Source organism: Homalodisca vitripennis, chromosome 3 (genome assembly GCF_021130785.1).
Source record: "Homalodisca vitripennis isolate AUS2020 chromosome 3, UT_GWSS_2.1, whole genome shotgun sequence".
In the NCBI taxonomy this organism is placed as follows: Eukaryota; Metazoa; Arthropoda; class Insecta; order Hemiptera; family Cicadellidae; genus Homalodisca; species Homalodisca vitripennis.
Window position 1 is genome coordinate 58,639,946 of NC_060209.1, and position 26,239 is coordinate 58,666,184.

A 26,239-nucleotide genomic window follows, 5' to 3' on the forward strand; every position below is an offset into this window, starting at 1 on the left:
TAAAAGCTTGCCTGCACGACTCTCTGAATTGTATTTTTACGATTATTCGAATAGCTTTTTTTGGAGTTTGAATGCTCTCTGAAACTGAGAGCTTGCGAACGCTCCCCACAGGACCACTCCGTTGGACAAATGGGGGTAAATTAAGCCATAATACGCCGGTATCAGTACCTGACTAGGGCAGTATTTTGCTAAGGATCTCAAGACATAAATGCCTGAGGAAATGTTTGCTCAAACATGATTGATGTGCTCATTCCAAGTCAACCCTCGACCAAGGTGTATTCCTAGGAATTTTGAAGAGAGGACTTCTTAAAGTGTGGAATCAGCTAACAAGATGGCAGGTCCACAATGTTTAACTGCACCGCGCAAAGCAAAATTTAAAACGTTGGATTTTGAGGTGTTTGTTGTGAGATTGAGGCTTTGGAAGTATTATAAACAGTTATTGATGTCAACAAAGGCCTGTAGTTCCAACACTTCACTTGATATTGCACTAAAACAAGGAGTCGTATCATCAGCATACTGCACTAGTCCTCCATGCAGAAGTGATGATCCTATGTTTTATAAAGCAGGAAAAGCACAGGACTGAGAATGGATCCCTGGGGAACACCATAACTCAGTTCTATTGGTTTTGACGATTGATTTGATATTTGGACAACTTGGGATCTATGACTTAGAAATGAGCTAAGCCATTTAAGGGGCACGCCTCTGATGCCATGGGACCCAAGTCTGTCGAGCAGTGTGCTATGGTCAACGCAGTCGAATCCTTTGGACAAGTCTAAGAACACACTCATTGTGTGGTTCCAACATTCTATTCCCTCTACAATCATATTGACAAAACTCACTACTGCGTCTGTCGTCGATTTGCCCTTTCTGAATCCAAATTGTTCATTTGAGAGCTGACTGTATTTGTCCAAAAATTGAAGCATTCTTATGAGAAAAAGCTTTTCAAAAATTTTGCTCAATACTGGCAAAATTGAGACAGGCCGATAGTTATTGATTGAAAATTGATAGTCTTTTTTGAAAATTGGAACAACTTTTGTAATTTTCAGGAGGGAGGGGAAAACTCCTGTTTGGAATGAAGAATTTACCAATTTAGTTAAAGGTCTCACCAAATGCTTGCAGCATTGCTTGATGAGCCATGTGGACATTAGATTAAGATCATTTGACTTTTGGGCTGGGAGCTGCTTAATAATTCGGTGAAGCTCATCCTCAGTGACAGGCGTCAGCAACATTGAGGCTGCTGTACTCTGTCTTCACGAGGGACGTATTTGCGGTTCAGATGGCCGAGGACCTTGCCCAACAGCAACGGATGCGAAAATCATTTTAAACTGATTGGCAACCTCAGTTCCATCCTCCACAAGTATATTCCCATTTTTAATTTTGATTTGTTTTTTAACTTTTGTTTTATTGTTAATGATGTCCCAAGTTGTTTTTTAAATATTTGTACAAGAAAGAATAGATTTGGAGACGTCACAATGTTAGTTAAATAAGTATGACTTATCAGGTACAGCGAGCCAAGCACAGGTCCATTTGCGAACACACTGCGCCGTGAGACCAGAGCGGGTTCGAAAGATATCGAGAAGTCTATGTTGATCGATATTGAGTCCCTAAGTAGTGGCATTTTGCCACCACGCCACCGCTAACATCTCAGCATCCGGTACTGCTCCGCAGTAGACCACCAGAGTTAGTCCCATAATAAAACCCTACAATATTCCTCTGGTTTTGGAACAAAATAAAAACTTCGTATTTCACACAGATAGGGAAATATTTATAGATAGGTAAATATAAATACTGTATAACATTTAATAATTCCAACAGCAAAACATTTTGTTTAATATAATAGAACCAATTAAACACAAATAAATTAAGGAAAAACTGTAAGTCGGCAATATTTGATATTTATATGTTTTGCAATTAAAGTCATTTAAGTGGTTTAGCTCACATAAAACATGTTTCAACAATCAAGATTTAACACGTTTAAAACCTTTTGAAAGGTACCATTTGAACATAAAATTTAAGTATAACGTCTAAGGGAACAAGTTTCAAGACCCTATACACATTTATATTGTACTACACTAGCTATTACTAAATCAATTAATATACAGGGTGAGTCAGAAATATGGTAAAATATTTTAAGACGTGATTCTAGAGTTAAAAATAAGGAAAAAATGTTCTATAAAGGTAGGTCCGGAAACGCTCCATTACTGAGTAATGGCTGGCGAAAGATTTTGCTTTGTTTTCAGTTTACCTGGTGAAATTAAGTGATTCTGAAAGGTTTTGTTCTTACTTTTTAACTCAAATAAGATAGATTTATAAAGAAAATCACCTGAAAAATCAAATAAAACCACTATAGAGGTTGTAGCGTGAACAGTGTTTGAGAAAAAATATGAAATTTGCCAAAAATCTAATAACAAAATTACCGTCTTAATGTTTGATGTCGAATAACATTGTTAAATGACCAATAAACAAATTGTTTTTCCTAATACAGATTGTAGAGAATTTAATTCTGAATAAGCAAATTTAACTAAATGTGTAAAAACGTTATGAAATTGACTCCTCACGTATTACACTACACAGCAATTTTTTGCTGTTTTATAATAAGGAATGAGTATCTGATTGGTAACAGCTGGTAATAATTAATGATTTAAACAACAACTGTTTAAACATTTTAAAATTATAAATAATCAGCTGGGCTTTTATTATTACATGGCATATGTCACCTCATTGTTGAACAAAACAAAAAATTGTATGTGCTTGTGTTAAGTATTTTAACCAGTTATTTCCATCCATTGTATTAGTGATTTTGTGTTGTGTGTTTCATTTATTAAAAATGGAAGGTGATATTCATGTGTATTCAAACCCGAAATTAGCAGACATGCATTTAAATGTATGGTTTGGGACGCTGCAATAGTACTGCAGCAAGACGTCTGTATCAAGAGAACTTTCCTAACCGCAGGTGTCCAAGCGCAAGATTTATGCCACTATTCATCAACGCCTATCTGGAACAGGTTTTTTGAGGTCTTCGGAGCATAGTAATACAGGCATCGCCCGATCATGTAGGACTTTTGAATTAGAAGAGTTGGTTCTTAATGAAATTTCTGATGGCTATGAGTATCTGATTGGTAACAGCTGGTGAAAAAGAAACATATTTTCACCAGGCGTCTTCTCATCAAGTTTCGGACCCGTTCAAAAAACGGAAATTTCATTAACAACCAACTCTTCTAATCCAACAGTCCTACATGATCGAGCGATGCCTGTATTACTATGCTCCGAAGACCTCAAAAAACCTGTTTCAGATAGGCGTTGATGAATATTGGCAAAAATCTTGCGCTTGGACACCTGCGGTTAGGAAAGTTCTCTTGATACAGACGTCTTGCTGCAGTACTATTGCAGCGTCCCAAACCATACATTAAATGCATGTCTGCTAATTTAGAGTTTGAATACACATGAATATTACCTTCCATTTTTAATAAATGAAACACACAACACAAAATCACTAATAAAATGGATGAAAATAACTGGTTAAAATACTTAACACAAACATACAGTATCTTTACAGTTTGTTGTTTTATTCAACAATGAGGTGATGTATGTCATCTAATAATGAATGTCCAGCTGATTATTTATGATTTAAAAATGTTAAAAAGCTGTTATTTCAACTATTAATTATTACCAGCTGTTACCAATCAGATACTCATTCCTTATTATAAAACAGCAAAAAATTGCTGTGTAGTGTAATACGTGAGGAGTCAATTTCATAACATTTTTACACATTTAGTTAATTTTGCTTATTATGGTTGTTTTCAAAATTAAATTCTCTACAATCTGTATTAGGAAAAACAATTTGTTTATTGGTCATTTAACAATGTTATTCGACATCAAACATTAAGACGGTAATTTTGTTATTCGATTTTTGGCAAGTTTCATACTTTTTCTCAAACACTGTTCACGCTACAACCTCTATAGTGGTTTTATTTGATTTTTCAGGTGATTTTCTTTATAAATCTATCTTATTTGAGTTAAAAAGTAAGAACAAAACCTTTCAGAATCACTTAATTTCACCAGGTAAACTGAAAACAAAGCAAAATCTTTCGCTAGCCATTACTCACTAATGGAGCGTTTCCGGACCTACCTTTATAGAACATTTTTTTCTTATTTTTAGCTCTAGAATCACGTCTTAAAATATGTTACCATATTTCTGACTCACCCTGTATAAGCACACTTTAAGCCCAAACGAAAACTAATACAGTTTTTAGTTGGTATCAAAAGACAGTTTGTACATGGATATTCATCTGGAGATCAGAAACTTAGTTATATCATTCACATTAGTATTTAATAAAGCCTTTTAGAATTTACCAGAAAATAGTATTTAATTTTAAACGGAAAAGAAGTGGTAATTGACTAATTACTAATTTTAATTGAAATTACATTAAAAGTTTACTTAATAGTAGCAATATTTTGATACAATTATTAAATATGGATTTAAATAAGTTATTATAAGATGAGTTTTGTTTAACTCCAAATAATTTAATTAACAATACATCCGTTCAGTTTTTACTGAAACGAGCACATGGTTTTCAAACCATGAGTAATACATAAAGGTCCTTATTACGTAAATAGCGTTTACATTTTCCAAATAGTATGTCCAAGAATGTTTAAGCTAAATTTATTCCAAAATGTCGAAGGGTCAGTTGGAGTAACGTAAGGGCTATCAGCCATATCAATGCCGGATAGAATTTCTGTAGAGCCCACACAGGAGGATTGGCAATTTTTGCAACCCCGAAACTGTCAAGGAGTATTTCGCCGCACCAGGCGCGAAATATAAATACTGTGTAACATTTAATAATTCCAGCTTTTCAAATGACACGTTTTAAGGGTGATTGATGACATTTAACTCTCGGAACACCATCAACAGCCACAGTCATCAGGACCAACGGTCAATATTCTCACCTCTCCAACAATGTCAGACTCAAGAGAGTCACAAATGAAAATTACTCACATGTCCAATGTAGTTAATCAAATAGAAACTGCAGATGTGTATAGCATTTTTACTGATAGATAGCCTTCACAACACTAACATGTAAACTCGTTTATTCAATTTATACGGTTATCATCATATTATCAATTTATTGATCATCTTATTACCTAGTGCGATTATAAAATGACCATAAAGTTGACTTGTTAAACTTATCTCAGAGTGTAAATTAATCTTTCCTGTGTTGAGACACATTCCCTCATGGTTGTGACTAACCAATCCCCCAAGGAAGGACCAACCAATTTTGTAAGTTCCAAAAAGGAGTGCTTTGTCATTTTGTAAAAAGATTTAAACTTCCTATCCGACTGACACAGCTCTCTAGCTGCTACAAATAGCTTGGATTTCACATTGTTGTTTAAATAAGGGTGAACCCAATGCTCTCTCTGTACCCATCATCGTCTTCAGTATCGATAGTAGTTAACAACATCTTCTTTGTCTGAGTTCCGTGTGCGCTGGATCTAAGCATCTATATTTTCAATGGCATCTTGTGCTGTTGATAGTTCAAACTGGTTCAGGGCAGGGGCGTCCACCAAAACGAGATCATAGGCAGGGAGAGCTTCAGAACTGAACATCATAGGACGACTGTATTGGACTTCCTGTCTCAACTGGGAGTCCAGATAATAAGGTTTCTGGAAATCGCAGGTAAATGAATGAATGAATCTCAACAATTCAGATCTTGCATTTCAGAGCAGTATAGCAGACAGACAGTTACACACACGGCATGGGATGCATTTCAATTATAAAGGAAAGCAGTGGCTTGCCCAGAAAATATGTGAGGAACTGACTAAAGGAACTCAACCAGAACTGCCTATGTCGCAGGAAAACATCCGGATGCAGTCACCTTTAGTAAGAGGGGAAAGTAATAGCAACACAGAACACCTGCAATCGCACAATGGTCTAAAATCCACTGAAGTAACCTGCATCTTGGATCTCACTTCAAGCTCCGAGCCACTGCCAGTTGAAGAGAAGGAGAAACAAACATCTTCGGATAGGCTCTCTAGTGTCAGTGATGTCAATCAAACCAACCCTTTAAACCTAAATGTTTGGCCCCCTTTAAAACAAAAATGAGGAGTAGCGATAGTAATAAAATTATTTTAGATAGTATTACAGAGTTGAAGTTGGTTTTAGACAAAATGTACAATGTAGATGATCATGAGAATTATATTGATAACTTAGACATATTAGAAAATACTTTTGTTAATAGAAATAACTGGTTACTTCATTACAATGTTCAAGGTCTTCTGTCCTTTACAAAGTTAACAGAATTACAAATGTTTGTAAATAAATTTCCCATTAAAGTCATTAGTCTCAATGAGCACTGGTTGAACAGCTCTCAGCTATCAAATTTGAATACTTTTGAAAGTTTTGTATTGGCTTCTCACTATATTAGGGTAAGTAGTACTAGAGGAGGTTCCTGTACTTTAGTTAAAAAAGGTACACAGTTTATTGAAAGAAATGATTTGATTGTTTCTCTCAAAGAAGATTTCGTTTTTGAGAGTTGTTGTATAGCAATCCCTAATGAGAGCCAACTTGTTATTTCAATTTATCATAACACAAATAAGTCCAATGTAGATGGCTTTTTGATTAAACTTGAAAAACTATTTAAGGCACTAAAAAGAGAATCTAAAAGAAACCAGGTTTATATAACATCAGATTTTAATATTGATATTTTGGAGTCATGCAGAGATTACAATTTACGAAATAGGTTTTTAAATTTACTGATTTCATATGGGTATACTTACAATTTTAAAATGCCAACTAGAGTAACTAAAGAAACTATGTCATGTATAGACAACATTATTACCAATAATAGAGTTAAGCAAAGTAAACTATTAAATATTGAGCAGGTTTATCTGACCATAGAGCCTTATCAATATCAGTTGATTGTAAGAATGATTTTACAGCACAAAAAGGTTCCACTAGAAAAAGGATATTTACAGCTCAGAATATTGCTGGTATGGTTGACTGTATTAGTAATACATCATGGAATGTTTGTCAATTAAGCACTGTGCAGGAAAATTTCAATAGTTTTCTTAGCAGTTTTAAGTCATGTTTTGAATCTTCTTTCCCTTATAAATCTGTCAAAGCTAAATGTGGATCTAAAAATATTTTAAAAAACAAGAGATGGATTACAAATGGTATAATCGAGTCAAGTAAGAAAAAAAGGGAACTACATAAAATAGCAAAATCTAGCAATGATGTAATTTTATTCAGTATGTAAAAGATTACAAACACATTTTTAAAAAAGTTTGTACTGCTGCTAAAAGAATGTATAACTGTAAATATATCAGTGATTCCAAAAACAAAAGTAAAGCTGTGTGGCATGTAGTGAAGTCAGAGTTAGGTATTAGTACGACTAAAAAACAAGACTGTACAAGACTCAAAATAAAAGATGAAATTTGTGTAGACACTAAGCACATTGCTCATCACCTCAATATTATGTTTGTGAATACTACTTATAAAATTAGTGCAAACCCACAGATCAACTCTGCGATTCAACTTTTAAGTAACTTTAATTGTAATAAGCAAGCCTCATTTGTCTTTAAAAATGTTTGTGCACAAGAAGTCCATAGAGTAATAATGAGTCTGAGGAACACAAAATCCGTTGCGTGGGATGAGATCCCAGTGCAAGTGCTGAAGGCTTCTGCGCTTTACATCTCACAACCTCTGGCTTTAATTGTTAACCACTCTTTCATGTGCGGTCAATTTCCCTCGCAACTTAAATATGCAGATGTAATACCAGTTTTTAAAAAAGGGGAAAGGCAAGACCCTAACAACTACAGGCCAGTGTCAATATTACCTAGCATATCAAAAGTCTTTGAAAAGATAGCCCACAAGCAATTATGTACATATTTAGAAAACAATGGTTTCCTCTGTAAAAATCAGTATGGCTTTCGCTCTGGCCACAGCACTATTGAGGCAGCATCTGAAATGATTGAGCAAATTCTAGAGGCCTTGGATGGGTCGCAGGATACTGCTGGTATTTTCTGTGACCTATCCAAGGCCTTTGACTGTGTAAATCACTCATTACTTGTAAGTAAACTTAAATTTTATGGAATCTTAGGTAAGCCTTTGGAATGGGTTCCAATCATTCCTTACTGATAGGAAGCAAAGAATATTACTCAACAATAATGGCATAAAACATACATCATCATGGGCAAACATATGTAGTGGTGTACCACAAGGATCTATTTTGGGTCCTTTATTATTTATTATTTTTATAAATGATCTGCCTTATAATGTTAAAAATAATTTGATATTGTATGCAGATGATACTACATCCCTAGTAAAATGTAACCGAGGACAACATATTAAATCAGAAATTGTTAATTCGCTCATAGATTTAGAAAAATGGTTTACATATAATGGGCTTGTACTAAATAGTGATAAAACTCAAATTGTAAAATTCCAAACACTGCAAAGCAAGACCATGTCAAATTTTCAGATAAATTTCAAGAATACAACTCTGACTGCTGTAGATTTTAGTAAATTTTTGGGGCTCCTTATTGATAAAAATTTGTCCTGGAGACCATACATAGATGTCTTAAACAAAAAACTGAGTTCAGCTTGCTACCAAATGTTTACATTAAGGGAGTTGGTAGACATTAAGACTAGGCTTATAGTTTATTATTCTTGCTTTTATTCACTAGCACATTATGGAATACAAATATGGGGCAGCTGCTCTGGCATTATCTCTGTCCTCAAAATTCAAAAGAGATACAGAAGAACCATGCTATTTTTGAATATAAGAACCTCATGTAAAAAAAATATTTAGATTTAGAAATATTGACAATTCCATCATTGTATATTTATAGTTGTTTAATTTTTATTCATAATCGTCTAAATTCAGGAAATATAAAGCAACATGAGCACCAGTATAACACCCGTTTTAAAGATAGACTGCAATTTCCTGTACACAAATTAACATTATTTGAAACTTCACCAAGTTATATGGGAACTAAATTTTATAATAAGCTTCCTCCTCATTTAAAACAGCTTAAAATGTCTTGTTTTAAGAACTCAGTTAAAAGTCTACTAATTAGTAAAGCTTACTATAGCATAACTGAGTTTTTACATGACAGTCTTTACGATCACATGTTTTAATGTTTGTAATATTTTAATGTAATGTAAGTTTTATTCTGATGTAATTGTATTACAGATTTAGTATTTATTATTGACAAGCAACCTGTTCACACAACATCTGAAGTTGTAAAATCTGTGAATGTTTTGTTGCAATAAACTTCTTGATTCTTGACTAAGACACATTTTGTTGTCATAGGCGTTATTATATGTTGAGCCGCTGGGATGAAAATTCACATTTTTTATGTCTTGTCTTCTGATATCCAAAACATTCAAACATACAAATTTATTATAGATTCACACACTAACATTATGGAATTAACTGTGCCTATGATAAACTAAGATAGGATTAGTGTATATAATTTTGATCAGTATGAAATGAGGTTTGCAATACAATTTTGTTAATTATTTATTGCAATAAAGAATTATTATTTAATTCAAACACAATGATGTCGTCCAATTGGAAACTGACATATAAACAAATAGTTTCTAAATAAGCCTTTTAAATTTTACTGGGCTTAAGGTAAGGCCAAAATGTACTTGTACTGTTGTACTTGAAATAACTAATATGAATAATTATTAGATAGTTTTGTAAAGACGGATATACGTTCAGTTGTAAATTTGCGTTCCTCAAATCAATCACAGAATGCAACCTTTAGTTAGCTTTGATGTTTGATCCTAATCAGTATGTTGGTATCAAATGATTTTATGGAAAAATACTCTGATTTAGTGTCACACTAAAAACCACACAAATTGGGAAAGCCTCATCACCTTTATTAAACATTAACATTTGGTGTAGAATACTTCAAGATACCCTTCCTGAATCCTGAAAAAGAACAACCAATTTTTTGGGTTACTCCACAAGAAGTTATAGACATTTGAAGTACTCCTGTTGGGTCTTTTTATAATCAGGCCCAATGAAAAACGTCTGATGATAAGGATTTCAAATTTTTACAGTTAAGTATGTGAAATATGATTGGAGGGAGTGACATACTTTTTATTTTGAAACATATGAGTTAATTTTTATACTATGTTTATAATTGTAAGGAATAAATATAAATTTTTTACATTTTGGAATTAAAGTTATGGTACTCCCTCTAAGAGAATGATATGTAAAATTTAGTGTTTTTAAACGGGGAAAACACATTCATATTGGATCTGTGTTGGTTCTTAAAAAGACAAGCGCGCCTTCGGATTTTCAGTCTGCTTCTTGCCGCACTGCGCGTAGGATGCACGAGCAGGAGCACACTTGTTGATACAATCCAACATAGGAATTTCAGTTTAGTAGCTATCGATAATCGGATAATCAATATTATCCTTCTTTAAAGGATGTGCAAGTGTTACAAACCCACATATAAATCTTTAACGAAATCTGATAGTTATAACGTATTTAACCTATATTGCCCCCGATAAAAATGTTCAAAATGACGCATAATAACTATGTCTGTTAAATTCCGTGTATACTACATTTTCAGATTTTTATAACAGTTTGTTCAGTGAAGACAAAAACAAATCTGACACCTCAATATGATGGTATCTTGTGATTACCATTTGCACAAGTATCAATGGCGCACACAGAAATATTCTCTGGGATGTGTACGGTACACTGTACGGGGAAAAACAGCCGCAGAAAATTTTTGATGTATTAGGTCCTAAAATGGTAATTTATAGTACTTTGAACTAATAAAAGGAGGGCAAAGTAGAGGGTCAGAGTATTTAAAGTTTGCAGTAAAACACTCTACCACCAATTAAGTTTATACTGTGAAAATTAAAATCTTCTGCAATAAGTTCTGTTTATATAAAATTTGTTCAAGGCAAGTCTGTTGGTTCATTTAATCTAATGTTAAATTTATGATATATCATTTATGATAATGGACGGAAAGTAAAAAAGGTAGATTTCACTGAGGGAGGTCTACCATCTGGAAACGTTAAACTAAATATGTATTTTTAGTTTAGATGGTTAAGTTGTACAACACTGATGGTATTATGACTATGTAGGTTGGCATAATACTCTCAACACTTCCAAATATTTAAAAACTATATCGTCTTGAAACCTTAGTAACCAAAATCTTTGAAACATACATTTGTTTGTAAAAATGTAGAATTGATTTAGATACAATCAACCAGAAATTATGCTTATTTACATATTTACTAATAACGATCAAATATATACTTTTTATACTTCTTGAGTAGCTGTTATATTTCAGATTTTTTTCATTGTAAAAAACAAAAAAGAGTTTTAGAATTCTCAAAGTTTGTTACGTGTTTATTCTGTCGTAAAGTTTTTCAGATAACGGCGGTACAAACCTTTACTTTTGAATAATATACAGCATCATTACGGGATTAATAGTGAACAAATGATTAGCATAATTTATAGCCAATTCAGACCGAAGTCATACAATGTTTGGACAAGTTCTTTGGGTAGTCTTAGCCAATAGAAAGTTTCAGGATAGTGGTCATTTGCGATTGTACAAAATTTCGGTCTGGGATATTTTATAACATAAATTTGAATTGAGACAACATTTTTAAGCAATTTAAAGCTACTGTTATACTTAATATTTTTTCCTATAAATCAGTGTTCAAAACTTTAGAAGTATAGAAGAAAATTAAGTCTTTATAATCATTCAAGATAACAGCGCATGTGAAATCTACCTTTCTTCCAACTAAGCCAGAAGGGAAATTGACTAATTTCAAAAATGTTATTATGGCAGTCGTTATAAAAATTCTCAGTATATTGGATTAATCTGGTAAAATAACTCATAGCTATTACATAATCATCTTGAAACATACAAAGATTAAAATAATCTTATCAATTATTTGTTTCATATTGATTATTGACTATGGTCGATGAAAGATTTGAAAGAATAACTGGATTTTGATGCTTTTAAGTAGTCATTTGTCTAGACACTAATTTAAACTTAATTTAATGTTTTATAGAATGCATGTTCATAAAATTGCATTGTCGTGAATTTTTACAATGTGAATACTAACCATTTTGAAACTTTCTACTGGTTGAAAGACTTTTATTGGTAGAGAACTTATCAGAGTAATGTACTGTAACTTATCCGTTTGTATTGTCTTATTACCAATTTTAGTTTGAATTGGCTAGAAATGATGACATTTTACCACTATTTCCGCAATATTAATGTATATTATTCAATTCAACACTGCACCATTTTCATTCAATTATTTACCTATACAGACACAATATTAAAGTTTTTTAAAACACATTATTGTTACGTAATAATTGACATTTTTATAATTACACTTTTCGACAACTCTTACGCTCGGCCATTAACAATTTGGGAAAAGAGTAAAAAAAAACCAATTATTACAACATTTACTAATCCTCATTGTTTTGCCAAACTTGAAGTTTTTGTTTACAAATGTTACATTTGTATGTTCAACCTGATAAAATTAATATATATACCAAGACCGTATATTAATTATTGGTACATAAATAAACTTCATAATTTTATGAAGACGGCAATACCAATTACTTGATGAATTGAGTATAAAAGTATTTGTTACGAATTCCTGATAAAACGAATGCAAAACATGAAATAGTACACTGCTACTTTAGAAACTGCCAGATCTACGGTTCAGGAAGGTTGAGGGAGAGAGACAAAACAGGTGGGACAGATTCCTGCTCGTTGGAGTGGAGGTGGAATGGTCCAGCAAGCTGCTTATCACAGAAAACAGAAAACAATGACGCTCATGTGATCTAGTGGTCAGAGTTATCTATACTGTTGCAAGCTCAACCTTAATTGTAGCTGCATTCATCACAGCTGCGCTTTAACGCTCACCAAGAGCAGATCTCAATATTTCCAAAAACTTAAAGTATTTATTATATTTTGATTTTTATATTATATTTATTTGGTTTTGATAAATTATTATATTTTGATTGAAAAATAATCTTCATATCTTGAGTCAGCCTTATACTGGCAGTAGTAAGAGCTGCTTGGTGGCAGGAAGATTGTAGGCAAAGTATAAGCAAAAATTCTTAAAACAATCCTCTAACTAATTTTGTTTTTGAAATACAGTATTAAAAATAATGAAACTAACACATTTTACTTTTGGTTCCATTAGATACCAGATATTAGTTATATTAGACTCAACATATAAAAATTATCCTTCAACTAAAAATTGTATAATTATTTTAAGATTTTATAAGAAATTTACAAAAATTACACAAGAAGGAAATTTGTTGCAACAACAATTTATTTCTTAAAATAACTGTATAAATTAAACAAATCAAAAATTTAATGAATATTTAAAAAAAATGATGAAAATTATCATTACTTAATAAAAGATAATGGAGGGTATCTTCATTAGTTTCCTACTGAAATGACAGGAAGCTCCACAGACAGGACCTGAAACATAATAAAATAACAAAGATAAATATCTTATAATAATAACCAATAAAGTCTTTATATTCAAACAAATTTAAGAAGTTCAAGGCCTATGAAAAATTAAGGAACGTTTTGAAATTAAAAAAAAAACCAAGTACAAGAAAAACATTTTATTATACACATGTGAAAGAGGGACTATAATACTACATTTTACATAATCACCATACAAATTCAGGCACTTATCATAGGGGTGGAAAAGCTTTCAATTCCTGTGTCATAGAATTCTGCTGCCTGTAATCTGAGCCTCTCAGTCACGTGACTTTGAGATCCTCATCATTGTAAAACCGCTGTCTTGCTACCAATCTTTGGCGACCAGATCATCAGTCACAATGCTTAGACGTCCACTCTTCTCCTGGTCATGAACATTTATTCTGCCATTTTAAAATTTAATGCACCACTTCCTGACAGAAATTTCAGTCAGTACGTTATTCCTGTACACTTAAAACAGGTTCAGATGAATTTCTATTGGTTTTAAGGTTTTTGTCAACAAAAACGAATCTCACACCGTACTTCACAGCTGGTATTGCAGCACACATTTCAAATTTGAATATAAAAAAAAATATTTAATTAAATATATTCTCATTAAAATAATTAAATAATGGACAGTGTAGAGATTTATAAAAGGCTTGTATGGCAATGACAAAATAAATGTATTAATGATATGTAGAGAGATAACAAAGTTATAAATATTATACAAATAATTTTAACACGTTTACTGTGACTTTAGAGAAATTCTGACAAGCAATAATAGTAGAACCAGACCCACACAGGGCCTGTTAATGCTAGGAAACTAAAAAAAACTATACATCTCAATATTTGCAAAATATCATCCTACTGATGATCTCTAATGTTGTAATACCTACTACATAAACGGGGCACTTACATTGATTTTATAATTCTTGATTGTTGATTTAATGTCACATATGAATGCTAAATGATAATTTTTCATTATTTTGGAGGTTATGAAAAAAGAATGAGATATTTCTGACATCCTAACACAGAAGGTTAATTTGATTTAGTAAAAAAGAAAGAACAAACAAGTTGTAGCTTGGCTTAAGGATGAATCACTCTACACAAGGTGAACTAAGTTAGTGTTAAGAATGTTTTGGGTGAAACAACCTCAACAATCTTTGATTAGTAGAAATTTTTATTGTTAAAAAATCATGTTTTGTCTTAGTAAATTATTAACATTTTTCCACATTTTAAATAATTTTTGTAACTACACAATATTTTATGTAGTTTCAATAGAAAAATCCAATTGTTTAATAAAAAAGCTTATGGCAAATTAATTTTTTTTAAAGTTATTTTAATACATAAGTAACAAGATATACAGGTCAATGACTTCCAAATGGCAAATCCTGAAGATAGGCAAATACCAGAAAAATATTTTTTGTTTTTTAAGTTTTAAAATGACGTAATGTAACTTTACATTTACTCTCGTCTTCTAATGATCAATACAGAATCTATCCTGAGCAACAAGATGTACTTAAAATGTTGTAGAACCAAAGAATTAGCCAAAGTACAGTTTAATAATTTAGCTAATGTCTAGAAATGTCCCTATTTAATATTAAGTGAATTATTTCAAATAAAGATTGAATTATTTTCTGAAGTTATAAAATAGAAATAGCATAATGATACAAAACCAACTCACAATGAGCAAATCAGGCTAAATAAAAGGATGGACAAATCTATTAATCAAAGATGGCTCTGGGGAGAAAAATAAAAATTCAATTTTTGGTCACCAATACTTGGTAGTTATATACAAAAAAATTTAACACTAATTTAAGTTCACCCTATATAGCCAAGGATGAATTTACACATTTTACGCCCATGGGCCCTAGACATTTACTGCCGCACCCTCCTATTCTCACCACAAGAATAACAGATAGCAGCAAGCTAAAAAACTGTTTGATAGTTAATTTGTTGTAAAACAAAAACAGTTTTATTGAGTAATGAGCACAAGGAAATACAAATTTATTACATTAGGTTAAAAACTGTTAATATTTTTCTAAATAACGCTATAATTTAAAGGTATTATAAATAAAACATTGTTTTGACAATACAAGTGTCTTATAATAAAAGACATAATCTAAATGTCTACTAGTTAAAACAAAACTGCTTATGTTTATTCAAACTTTTTACATTTTGCTTTAGCATTGGCAAAGTCATCAATAACGTCATTAAAATCCAGTTTAACTGTCAGGTCTTTTAAACTGGAAAGAGAAAGATAAAGTAGAAATAACATCAGATGATACTTATATTTGGGTACAAGTCCTGAAGGCTCTTTGACAAGAGAAAGTTGTGATAAGGACATTTTTTGCCACTCTGACTTTTGTTGATATAAAAGTTCCTTTTAGTGTATGTAGCAACTCAACAACAAATGAAGATTTTAATGTCAGTTTCATACGTTTCATGCAAGGAGTTCGCTGGTTTAGTGATTTCATTGGCACTTAAGTTGAATAGGTTTCATAAGAATGAGAACCTGTTGAGAAATTCATTATAGACCATTAAACTCTTTTTTTTAACTAAGAATGAAGGTTGTCAATATTATCGCACAACTTTCAAGCCGATGATCTAAACTTTCTTCATTGTTCTCTCTTTTACTTCATCTTCCTCTGATTTAGATGAGTCTGATTCATCAAAGACTTTCTCCCTTTTCTTTGATTGCAAACACTCCAATACATTCAATGACAGTGTCCTTATTACAAATATTTTGGATAATCTGTAGTTTTTTCTCTCCAGCTACCTTAAAGAAATTGAACATATCTCTTAGTTCATAAAAAAATGTAATGAGGGATTTGTAAAGGCTGTATACAAGAATTTAACTTCCCTTAGAAATGTATAAAAATATTATCTTTATAAACTTCACAACATAACAGATTTCTGTTTTAGTAAAACATTTACTACTATTTAGCTATTTAAACAGGTTATCCTGTAAACTCTCTGGACAAAGGTATACCAAGTTATTGCTCAAGTCAGGACAAACATATATGAACATACAATGTTCTCAGCGAATAGCCAAGAATGCAATAACTGAATAAATGGCAGCTCTTGATGTGAGCCATGTCTTGTCACAGTAAGTCTGCTCTTTATTATTATTATTATTCTGAAAAGTGAAAACTACAGAAAATACAGGTGGATGAAGAGGAGACCTGGAAGGATAGACTAAAGTGGAGGAGGCTGTGTACGACGACCCGTGAGAACGGAAACGTCTGACGATGATGATGATGATGATTTATTATTATTAGATTTAAATAACTTTGGTGTCATTAATTTGGGATAAAATCTCCTAAAATTGTTATTCTTGAGAAAAATTGCTGGTTTTTAAGATATTCAGAGTTTAAAAGTTTTAATGGCCGCGATTTTGAAAATACTAAAAATAATTTTATATTTTTTTTAAGTAACTGGCCTTATTATTATAAACATTTGAGCCAAATTTGGTATAATTTATTCTATTAGTTTTAAGATATTAATTTTTTTATAAAATCCTACAGATAGACAGATGGGTAACTAAGCATCAGAGACACATGTTGAAAGAGAAACATGGTGAAATATGTTTGTCTTAACCTGAGCAATATCGTAGTACACCTTTGTCCAGAAAGTTACAGGACACCCTGTATAATAGTATTATTTTTATAAATTTTATAAGGAGAGCTTACTAAATCACAAAAAACAAGTGTGTACTTCACAAAATATGATGGACAACGAGAGGGTTAAAAACATTGTTTATTAAGATTGTAGTATATTGAAAACACAAAGTAAACATTTATATTTTCAATCACAAAAACAAAACTAAAATATTTAAAGTTCAAACAATTTAACAGTTTTAATATTATTATTTCCAAGATATATATTTTGTAGCAAGTCCGTTACTAAAAAAAAAATTGATAACCAACAAAACTGTCCTTTCCTAGAACTTTTTGCGAGCAGGACAAGTTACACATATACATTACAATTACACCTGAACAGAATATGAAAATGTACCTGTGACTCCAGATCAAAGTGAGCACAAGTATGGTCCTGGTCCACTGAGTAAGGCAGGAATATGTCCAGAAGAGAGCCAGTTCTCTTCGCAGAGCGCAGCACCAGTCTGTCCTCCCCCACGTCCAGTAGCAGATTCTTGCCGGAGCTCTGAGCAAGGCACAAATAAATCTTGTTGCAGGTATCTACAGTAATCTGCCTAGACTGGTACAGTCGATTTTGGGTTCGGAAATTTTAATCCATAGCCCATTTAAAATAAGTTTTCTGAACACAAAAAATGTCTTAACATGAAATTACAGGTATTTAAAGCTACCAATTTAGGACATTTTGTAATCAGACCACATAAAAACTGCTGAAGATAAAATGAATTTTTACAGTATGTAAATGAGTCACAGCTTCTGGGAGGGATTTGTTTATGATTGTAGGAAATTATATTTTTGTAATGAAATATAATTAAAGAAAATAAGATATTTTTTTCTTAATACAATCAATAATAAAAGGAATGTCACTCCCTGAGCAAAAAACCCATGAACATATGATACAAATTTCACTTGTAACGGTTTTTATTCGGAACTGGTTATAAAAAGGGGTACATAATTTTAAAAGCCTGTAAATTGATGTAGAAGGATAAAAAAGTTTCAACTTTTTTGTATTTGGGGATGTTATCTTTAAGTGTTATTGATAAAAAATATTTTTCAAATAAAAAATCAATTGCACTACTTTAATATGGGATTAGCCAGATATTAACTAATGGGGGTCTATTCTGTACAGAGTTTATACCTTTTGAGTATTTCAATGATGAAGTACACAATTAAAGATTTTGTTCTCAATAACTGATGCTAACATAGAAAAAACTAAAATATCTTTATGTGCATGAATTAAATCTTTAAACTGAAACATGTCTGATAATTCTATGAATAAAATAAGGTCATAAAAGTGTTTGAAGGTTAACATTGTTTTTAATGAACTAATATCAAGATGGACCATCAGTAAAGCTCGTCTATGGATCATTTCTATGTTATTTTATAGACTATTTTATATTTTCATAACCAACTTTCATGGCTAAGAAAGTTCATCCCTGGTGAATGTCTATTACAGAAATATCCAAAAATGATATGAGGGTGTGTACTAATTTATAGCAAACAATATTGTTTCACATGGTTTGTAGAAAAGGTAAACTACATTTTACAAAAGTAATTAATGTTGTACATGGTTAACAAACTGTATAATTAATTTATTAGCTGAACTTTTACATTTACTTAAACACATAAATTTCTTACTGCTTCTTTCACATGGACTTGTACAGTCAACAATTGTGGATCTCCTTTAGGTGGGTCCCTGATTATTTGGAACCTAGGTTCGCTGCCAAATGGCTTGCTTGATTTCACTTCCTCTATCAGCACTTTCTTGGCTGTGGGTCCTCGTTGCTGTATTCTATGGTGCTGTAGTGATCCCATTATCTTGCGGTTTTTGAGAATTACAAAATCTGAAACAATTAATTATTTTATAATTATTGATATGTTTTTGACACTGAAATAAACTACTGTGGATGTTATAAAAGTATTTGATTGACGAATTTCAATGTAAAACATGAACTACTGCGGTCATTCACATAATCAAGCATATTTTAGTTTAGTTGGCAGAACATTGCTTATGGGCGACAACTGCGCTACTACTCATCCTGAAGACATTTAGCAAAGTTTAAGTAACATTTTTGTGTTAGTACATCAAAATTTATTGATTAGACTCATCATATTAAAATAACTTGCATGAGGTTCAGGAAAGAGAACAATTATTATTAGTAAAATACTTTCACCCATCCGAAGGTATCTTCGCCTTGATGTGGCGGGTGGGCTTGCATGCTCCAACGACCTCAAGAGCTATACCGGCGGTAGCGTAGCTAATGGTAGGGCCTCCCTTGCCGGACAGGTCTTCGTGAGGTAGGAGCCAGACTAAGAGAGATACCCTGGTCCTCCAAGTTGGGGGTTGAGCGTTGGGCTGACGACCCGCCTCATAAAAAATTGTTGTTACGAATCACCAACAAAGAGTAGAAACTGGACGGAATAAACGGATAAAGACCCGGCTTTGCTTTAAACAATTACGATTTGGTACATGGAATGTAAGAACACTGGCAGCACCAGGTGTGAGTGACATACTAGCAGAAGATTTGCACAGGTATAACATGGATGTTGTGGCACTTCAGGAGACCCGGTGGCCCCTGGCAGGGAGAATGAACACCAAAGATTATTTCATTTATTATAGTGGCTGTGAAGATGACAGATACCACGGTGGTGTGGGTGTTGCTGTGAACAAGAGAATTTCGGAGGCTGTGATACATTATGAAGCAATTAATAATAGATTGTGCAATATTAGGTTAAGGGGAAAATTTTGTAACATATCTCTAGTCAGCTTTTACGCGCCAACCGAAGAAGCAGAAGAGGAAGAAAAAGATAACTTCTATGGTCTTCTGGACGAACTGGTGGGTAGGTTACCAAGTTTTGATATGAAGATTATTTTAGGGGACGCAAATGCCAAAGTAGGAAGAGAAGAAGTCTGGAGACCTGCTATTGGAAAAGAGAGCCTGCACCAAGAATCAAACGACAATGGAACCAGACTGGCAAGTTTTGCAATTGCAAATGAATATAAAATAGTAAGCACGATGTTCCCAAGAAAAGATATACACAAATATACAAGGACATCACCTGGTGGAACAACAAAAAACCAAATTGACCACGTGATCACAGACCAAAGGCACAAAAGTAGTATAACTGATGTTCGAGGCATTAGGGGAGCGGAATGTGGAACTGACCACTCATTAGTTTTAGTCAAAGTGTGGCAGCGAATAGCAATCCAGAGAAGAAAGGAAGTAAAGCAAGAAAGAAGAATAGAAGTGAGTAAACTTGAGCTTAAGCATATTGCTGATGAATTCAAACTGAAACTGGAGAATAGATTTAAGGCCCTGGAAGACATGGAGAACAATGAAACTGTAGATGCCAAATGGTCTAATTTTAAGGAAGTAGTTCTGAACAGAGCAGAAGAGGTATGTGGTAGTAGGAAGAAGAGAAACAAAAAACCATGGTTTGATCAGGAATGCGAGCAAGCTCTGAAAGACCGAGTTAAAAGGAAAATAACGTGGATGAATAGTAACAGGGTAGAGGATAGAGAAAGCTATAATGAAGCAAACAGGGAGGCAAACAAGTTGCTGAGGCGGAAAAAAAGACTGTATCTGCATAGATTGCTTGACAAGGCTGAGGAAGATAATACAGCAAATAACGCAAAGGACTTCTACAGGAAAATAAGATTCTTCAAAAGAGGTTTTACCCCATACCCATATGGGGTAAAAAACAGAAATGGAGAGTTGGTGACAGAAAGTACAAAAGTTATAGAAAGATGGAGAGAGTACTTTTGCGAGCTACTAAATGTAGAGGACCAAACTAGGGACGAAGAGCAAGTTGGTAAATACTATCATGTTCAACCAAATATAGAACCGCCAACCATAGAAGAAGTAAAGGATGCAGTCAAAGCGCTAAAGACCAACAAAGCTCCTGGGAAGGATGAAATAACAGCAGAATTCTTGAAGAAAGGAGGAGAAATAATAGTGGAAAATCTATGGAAACTAATACTTCGTATTTGGGAGAAAGAAGAAATGCCAGCTGAATGGCAAGAAGCAATAATAATACCTATACACAAGAAGGGTGAAAAAGAAGAGTGTGGTAACTACAGAGGCATCTCACTACTCAGCATCCCATATAAAGTTGTATCCAAAATTGTTTTAAACCGACTTGAACATTATACAAATGAAATAATCAGGGAAGAACAGGCAGGGTTCATAAAGAGCAGATCAACCACAAATCAGATTTTCATTTTCAAAGAAATATTAGCTAAATACTGGGAATATAATAAAGAATTTTTTGCCATATTTATTGACTTTCAAAAAGCATACGATAGCATAATCAGAAAGGAGTTGGTGGAACCAGGTGAAGGCTGATATGGAGAAGATGGGCGCTTCAGAGGAAGATGCAGAGGACCGTTCAGGATGGAGGAGCTTTGTTGGTGCGGCTAAATATCACCTCCGATATAAATGGCCCTGGGAGTAAGTAAGAGTAAGTAAGTAAAATACTTTCAAACATCGAAGTATTATTAAGATCCTTAAAAAAATATTAGAATAGCAATATATTTAATAATCAATTGAGTTTGTTCTAGTTATTTGTTGTAACTTTTGAATTATATTACAATCTGTATTATAAGTTTTAATATAGTTAATTATTTGTTGTTTAATAATACATAAATAATATAATACCACCAAAAAAAATTAAGTTTAGTTTTCACTTGCACTTTTTTGACACAACCTTCAGTGCATAATTGAAATATATTCATCATAATTTGAAAGTTATTTATAGAAAATTAGACACATAATGTAAAATGCTGTAAACAATATTATTGTTTTTATTACGCCAACATACCAAAAGTGTAAGATACCTGTGCTGAGAGGTGAACACATCAAGATTGAGAGGACAATACAAAATGAGACAACGACAAGTAAGTAAACAAAGCATCGCCATTCATGGAATTTAATAGAAGACGAAGGATATCCCCCCTTTCCCTCCAAAAAAATCACTTCCATTACCTGCTACAGTTTCATTTTAGTTCATCCACATTTGGAGAGTTAAATAGCTCGTTATAAGTTTTATTTGTTTTATGTATATACAGCAAATACTGCTAACAAGCCTTTAGTGAAACAAATTGCGTCAAGTGTTGTAGTAGTGCCTTTGTTGTTTCGTGTGAGAAGGTTGTATCAAAAGGTGTGACTACAATATAATACTAAACGTGTTTGATTACTTTAAAAAATGTTATTCAATTGAAAGTGTAGATTTTTGGGTTGTCAACAAGTAAGTATTCAATTTATAGGTTTAGAAGTCAAAAAGCAAAAGGCACCATGACAACACCAAGGAAGAGTTGACAAAAAGAACAATATAGGAACAGTGGGTACTTAAAATATAGTGGATTTTTAATAAATTAGTACTATACGGGAAATAGTACATTGGATGGTGCATGTTATTCTATTCTTGGAGTTCTCAATCGCTATTTGGCTAAGCATAAAGTGAAAATGTTCTATTGGTCTAATGGGTAACCATAATGGCAACAATAAAATCATAGAATAAACTAATTTGTAAACAAATTGAATACTGTCATTTGATATTATATAATGTGTAACTTATGTAATGAGATTACTTTATTGAATTGGTCGTTAAGACATTTGTTACGTTATGTTGCGTTGGTTTATTTGTAATGGTTTCATGTCAAAAAGCATTATTACATCATTATAGTAAAAACAGGTACAATTAAAACAAATATTTATATAAATGAATAAATAATCACAACGTAACTTAGGAGACTTTTTATAAATACTAAATTTTACCTGACAATAGTTGAAATAGTTTATTTGTATATAGACAAGATAGAGTTTGATGTCTCTTCGTGAAGTTTGGTTGAGCACTAGGAAAGCCTATAACTCTCAGTGATATCTCAAGAATGATTTGCCAAGAATCCTGGAAAGTTTCTTCTTGTCTGCCCTCCTGCCTGTGTCTGTTTTCCTCTGGATATCTCAAGAACAAATTGAGCTATGGACTGGTATACTCCTAACTTGTAACAAATTGGGTTCTAGTTTATTAATTTAATTCTGGTCATTTGCTATGTACATGTACACTACTATTGTAATAAAATATTACCAGCCTTTATCAGTGTATATTAAAACAATAAAAAGGGGATTTCCAACATTTTACCTTAGTATACAAAGTAAAACAATTAAAAAGCAGTTAATAGAAGATAATAGAAGTAGACATTTTCTGATTGAAGACTGTTTTCGAGACCTACACATGTGTATATTTTCTTGATCAGGGTAATAAGGTAAGCTCAACTGTTACATCCTAAGCACACATTTACCTTTGCTTCACCTGTCTCCCTAACAATAAAGCAACCTCTCATCCGCTCCCAGAATCAATCCTGACTGAGAACTTGGAGATTATAAAGGACATTTCCAGGGAAACTAGCTAGACTAATGGCACACCTTACTCATCACAACCTCTTAACTGACTACCAACATGGCTTTCGGAAGAATAAGTCGACATCTACAGCTTTAATAGTACTAATTGAGTTTGTCTTAGACCAGACAGAAAATGAACAATACGCTTCTGCTATTTTTCTAGACTATAACAAGGCTTTCGACTGCCTGGGCCATGACTTGATATGCAGTAAACTTGAAAGACTAGGTAAAAGAAACTCAGCCCTAGAATGGTTTAAAAACTACCTAACAGGACGTTGCCAAATTGTGAACTGAAAAACTGATCAAATGAAGCTACAAAAAACTGCAAATCTTCAAAAATAGAGCAGACAAGAGGAGTCCCACAAGGCTTGGTATTAGGTCCAAGCGAAAATACCACTGCAATCATGTACACAGATGACACAACAATTTTACTCACGACAACACAGCTCAAGGCCTTTACCTTAACTCAAAATCAGCCTTAAGCAAAGCAATCCTTTACTCAAAGAACAATAACCTCACAATTAACCCTTCCAAAACAAATTTCAGCAAGAGAAAAGACAGTCACTCAAATGGATGATGTAACAACAGAAACACATACAACATTTCTCTGTGTTATACTTGACTACAAATTAACATGGGCAGGGCACATAGACCACCTGTGCAAAAAGATCAGTGCTGGAATATATGTTGTCCAAAGAATTAAATACATTGGTGGACTTTCTGCAGCCAAGGCACTTTACTTTGCCCTGATGGAATCACATCTTAGATATGGCTTGACAGCATGGGAAGGAACTTCAGCAAACATTACGAACCGAATCCTTGTTCTTCAGAAGAAAGCTGTAAGGATTCTTGCTAATCTTGACCCTCTACAGACTTGCAGACCAGTTTTCACCAACCTAGGAATCCTCACAGTAGTGCCTCTCTACATACTTGAAACCATAAAGCATGTAGATGAAAAAAAAAAACTCTATGAGAAACAATGATCTACACCACTATAACATTCATCATGGCTCCAAGCTGGTCCTTCCAGTACATCGAACTACTCTCTGGGAGAAAAAAACCGTCTTATGCAGGCTGTAAACTGAGGAACCACCTACCTGACTGCCTGGGAGACCTGACTGGCAATAAGCTGCACCAGGAGCTAAAGAAGTGGTTGATTGAAAGACCGGTCTACTCATTAAAGGAACTTTGTCAAAAATAACATGTTCTTTTATGTAATTATGACACCATTGTAATTCTTAACAAATGTGAAATAAAGAAAATTGTATTGTATTGTATTGTAATATAGCAGTTTCTTACCATTATAATCTATATGCTTGTTGTATTTATCAGCCACACCCTCCAGAGCAACCTGCAGCAGGAAAGAGCGGAACAGCATGTTGCTCTCTATTTTGTGGAAGAAGTCAGAATTAATGGCGATATCATACACAGAACTTGGTTTGCCAGCTAGAAAACACAAAAATATAGAAAAATAACTACATTATGTTTAACAAACCAACCAGGACTCTTTTCTCTCTACAACCCAATCTGGTGAGAAAGTCCCTTAGTGAAGAAAAAAATCATACAAATTCAGGTCAGAATACACTGCCTTGAGAACCAATTTTGAGGTGCTAAGTAATTTTGACCATGCATGAGACAAATTATCCTGTTACAGTACTATTAGATAATTAAGCACAATATCAATTATAAAACGCCTTGGTCAAATTAAGTGATAAAAGCATGAACTGCTCCATAACATTAATCAGGATAACAGCCTTGGTCTGTTTTTAAATGTGCAAGGCTTACCAATTGTTTAAAAAATGTTTGTCTCCAAAACTGTACTGTCAGACTTAAGAACATCTCTCAGAGTACTGCTGGCTTCATAATCAAGTCACACAATTCTGAGAGAGCTGTGCTCACTCTAAATTAACTTTCTTTACAGTTAAAAAGGCCTATCAGATTCAGAGGATTGAGTATTTCCCTATCTGGATTACACACAATAGCAGGCTAAAGATGTGCAATTTCTGGACAACCATTGTAACGTAAAAGGCATTAAGCTACATTTCCTTTTTCAAGATTACTGTAGTTCTACTGGACAGTTTTAACCTGCTATGAATTAACATTTATGAGTATTATGAGCACAGCTACAAAAGTCTTGCCTATAAATGTTAGTCCACTTTCAAGTACAGCCTAAAAATATAAGGCTTCCAACTTTACATGATTCTATAGAAGATATAAACAGAAAATATAGGGATACTTTTTCTGGATGGATAATTTCTTTGCTGAAAACAAAAGTAATCATCAGCTTACACTTATCCGGTTCCTCGTGGAGGTCGCCAATACTCAGAGGCAGACGATACGTGGATGGCTCGTCAGATTTCATAATCTCTAGCAGTTTGTCATCACAAATATCCTGGGGGGCAGGAATCTCATCTGTATGGCATATATTCAGAAAGATCTTTTCTCCACCCTCAGTTCGAGTTTTCACAACAAATCCTTCACGAGAAACAAAGACAGCTTTCATTAAAATGGTTGCAATTGATTGGTCAGAAAATTTTCTAAATAGTTACTATATATAAATTATATTTATAATATATTAAAGTTATTAACTATGTCAGCGTTTCACAATCATGACCAGACCTTCAGCATATATAGTTTTATATTATTTTAGTTTATTACTGATTACATCAGAGGTTTATAATCTCAAAAGAC

At 33.1% G+C, this 26,239-nt stretch overlaps 1 protein-coding gene across 4 annotated transcripts in view; it reads right to left on the bottom strand.

The window, feature by feature from the left end:
• Positions 1-13,311: 13,311 nt before the first annotated feature.
• LOC124356941 (PIH1 domain-containing protein 1-like) overlaps positions 13,312-26,239 on the bottom strand; it is a 28,044-nt gene continuing 15,116 nt past the window's right edge. For all 4 annotated transcript variants that reach the window (XM_046808266.1, XM_046808265.1, XM_046808262.1 and 1 more), the window contains exons 4-8: positions 25,838-26,023; positions 24,848-24,994; positions 18,786-18,991; positions 17,509-17,655; positions 13,312-13,485 (exon numbers count right to left, since the gene is read on the bottom strand). In XM_046808266.1, coding sequence (XP_046664222.1) covers positions 13,444-13,485; positions 17,509-17,655; positions 18,786-18,991; positions 24,848-24,994; positions 25,838-26,023 — 728 coding nt within the window. In that variant the 3' untranslated portion in view covers positions 13,312-13,443. The remainder of the gene's footprint in view (positions 13,486-17,508; positions 17,656-18,785; positions 18,992-24,847; positions 24,995-25,837; positions 26,024-26,239) is intronic.